This window comes from Drosophila montana, unplaced genomic scaffold, assembly GCF_035044405.1.
Source record: "Drosophila montana isolate Dmon_TW-CO22-7 unplaced genomic scaffold, ASM3504440v1 contig_3733_1, whole genome shotgun sequence".
Lineage (NCBI taxonomy): Eukaryota > Metazoa > Arthropoda > Insecta > Diptera > Drosophilidae > Drosophila > Drosophila montana.
The window spans coordinates 12,496,986-12,499,277 of record NW_026998620.1 but is presented as its reverse complement, the minus strand read 5'-3'; the positions used below and the strand labels follow the sequence as shown (position 1 = coordinate 12,499,277).

Here is a 2,292-nt window from a genome sequence, read left to right as displayed (position 1 = left end):
AGTATCCATGTTTTACGGCTCGGGCTTTTAGCTGTGAACGGGACTGCAGCTTAACAGGACACAGGTGAAAGCCATGCGGGCTGCTCACTTTAGCACACACACACACACACCCGCACACACAATTACGCGCGTAAATTTATAAAGGATGACAAAGCAAAAGAGCACATCAAAGCCAAAAGTTCGTCTCAACTGAAGTCCTGGCCATCCGAAAATCGGGTTAAAAGGGTTTTTTCTTGTTGAACCCTGTGGCTGTTAGTAGGGAAAAAGGATATTTCGAAATAATGGCCAGTACCTTTGGCCTACATGCTAATGGCCAGCTGCATCCTTGCCTGTATATATTCGCAAATGCATTTTCCGAAAGCACTGCACTGAGCAAAATTTTAAATATACAAATTATATATGAGCTAAGGTAGTCTAGGAGAGCTAAGATACATATTTCAAAGTAAGTTAAATACTGAAACTGCAATTAATACAAACATTCTGTATTTTGTCGTCCAAATCGAAATTTATCAAGAACCAAACCTTAAAACGAATTAATATCCACAAGCAGCTGAACCAAAACCTGAGCCTGAGGTTACATTTTTTATTATTTAAATGTTAAAGTATTTTTCGAATATTTTATAAATTGCGAAGGACATTTTGCACTACTCTGAAAAAGTAAAATTGGCTACTTTCGATCAATTTAAATATGTAAAATTAACAAACTGCATTATTAAATTTTAAAAAATTTGAAAAAAATTTCATTTGAAAAAAATTGTGACAAAGCCAGTTTCGAGTAAAAATTTATATTCATGAACGTGGAAAATCGGTTACACAAGCCGTAGGCGAAGCATTGGTACGAACCGTGAATCGAACCACCGACCACATTTTTTTCTTTTGTGCTTGCAGCTATGATTGCATATTATTATCACATAAAGTACAAATTTGAAAGCTTTAAGGCCATAAAAACATTATTGCGAAAATAATTTCCATATGTTCTGCTGTCAGCTGTCAGGCTAATTGTTGCATTTTTGTGATGGAATACCCAAGCCAATAAGAGCATATAAAGTGAAATAAATGTGGCACATACAAAAACAGTTAAATTTATTTATAGCTAGCATCACTTGTCAATTTCGTTTGCAGCACTCGTCATTTGATTCAATTTTTAGTATTTCAGTAACAACAAAAATAATCACATTTAAATATAGATATTTATAAACACACACATAAACACATTGTTGTTGCTGTTGCTATTATACAAATTTTTCGGCCAGGTTATTATTATGCATATGGACTACATTTCATATTTCATGTGCAGCCCATGGGGTATTTTTTTTTGGCATGAGGGGTTTCAGTTCAGTAGTAGGCCTCGCATTGCATCTGACGGCGCCATAGTGACCAGTCCGCACAGCCCACCGTTTGCACGAATCCTTTGCCGGGTGTACAGCTGAGCAGCAAGGGCGCGGAATTAACACCCGGACACATATAGAATTGATTGGGATCCAGCGTGGCCCATGGCTGGTCCTTTGCCTTCGACTCGCTGCTGTTGCAGCCGGCCGCCAGCTGGGCGGCCACCAGCTCCACTGTGGGCCGGCAGGCTGGCCACTGGTCATAGGGCAGGCAGCCCAGATGGCCGTGGCCATTGAAATAACCACGCCCCTGTGGGCAATGCAGCTGCAGCGGCATTTGGTCCGCCACAGAGCATACGTAGAATATGTTGGGATTCGGATCGCCCCACATGTTAGTGGCATGTTTGCATGTTGCATTCGTGGCCGCAACGGATGCGTCTGCAATCCGCAGCAGCATCAACATCATTATCATTAACAACAACATCATCATCATCATCATCGGCATCACCACGCCATGCCTCAGATGCAGCTTTACTCGTTTCTCGACATTCCGTTCATTTCTCATAAATAATTTCATCAGCAACTTTTATGGCACAACACTGTCACGAATTCCCTTTATGTGGCTGATATTATTGATATTTGTTATTATTTTACAGCTCTATAAGCAGTGTGTGTATTGGTTCATAAAAAATAATATATATGTTATATGCATATATATGATGTGATATCCTTTAAAGCCACGTTTTTACTGTGCACCACAAAAACATTGACTGATTGATATGGCGCCATTGTCATTCACTTTTATACCCATTTCAGAATTCTCATTGTTGCCGCTTTTATCTACTGTTTTATCATTCGCTCTGGTATTCCCATTGTCCCATTGTCAAGAGTTTGGGAAAATTGGAGTTGTGACGTTGTTCAGCTGTTTGCCCTCTGGGTTTGTTCTCTACATTTATCTTCGTGT

General features: G+C 39.7%; 1 protein-coding gene across 1 annotated transcript; it reads right to left on the bottom strand.

Annotated features, from left to right (window-relative positions):
* Positions 1 to 1,132: 1,132 nt before the first annotated feature.
* Positions 1,133 to 2,079, bottom strand: LOC135436417 (uncharacterized). Its single transcript, XM_064694014.1, has one exon. The coding sequence runs from the start codon at positions 1,903 to 1,905 to the stop codon at positions 1,336 to 1,338; it is 570 nt and encodes a 189-aa protein (XP_064550084.1). The 5' UTR covers positions 1,906 to 2,079; the 3' UTR covers positions 1,133 to 1,335.
* Positions 2,080 to 2,292: the final 213 nt, after the last annotated feature.

Coding starts and splice junctions, on each gene's coding strand:
- LOC135436417 (XM_064694014.1), bottom strand. CDS start 1,905: ATGAAATTATTTATGAGAAATGAACGGAATGTCGAGAAACGAGTAAAG.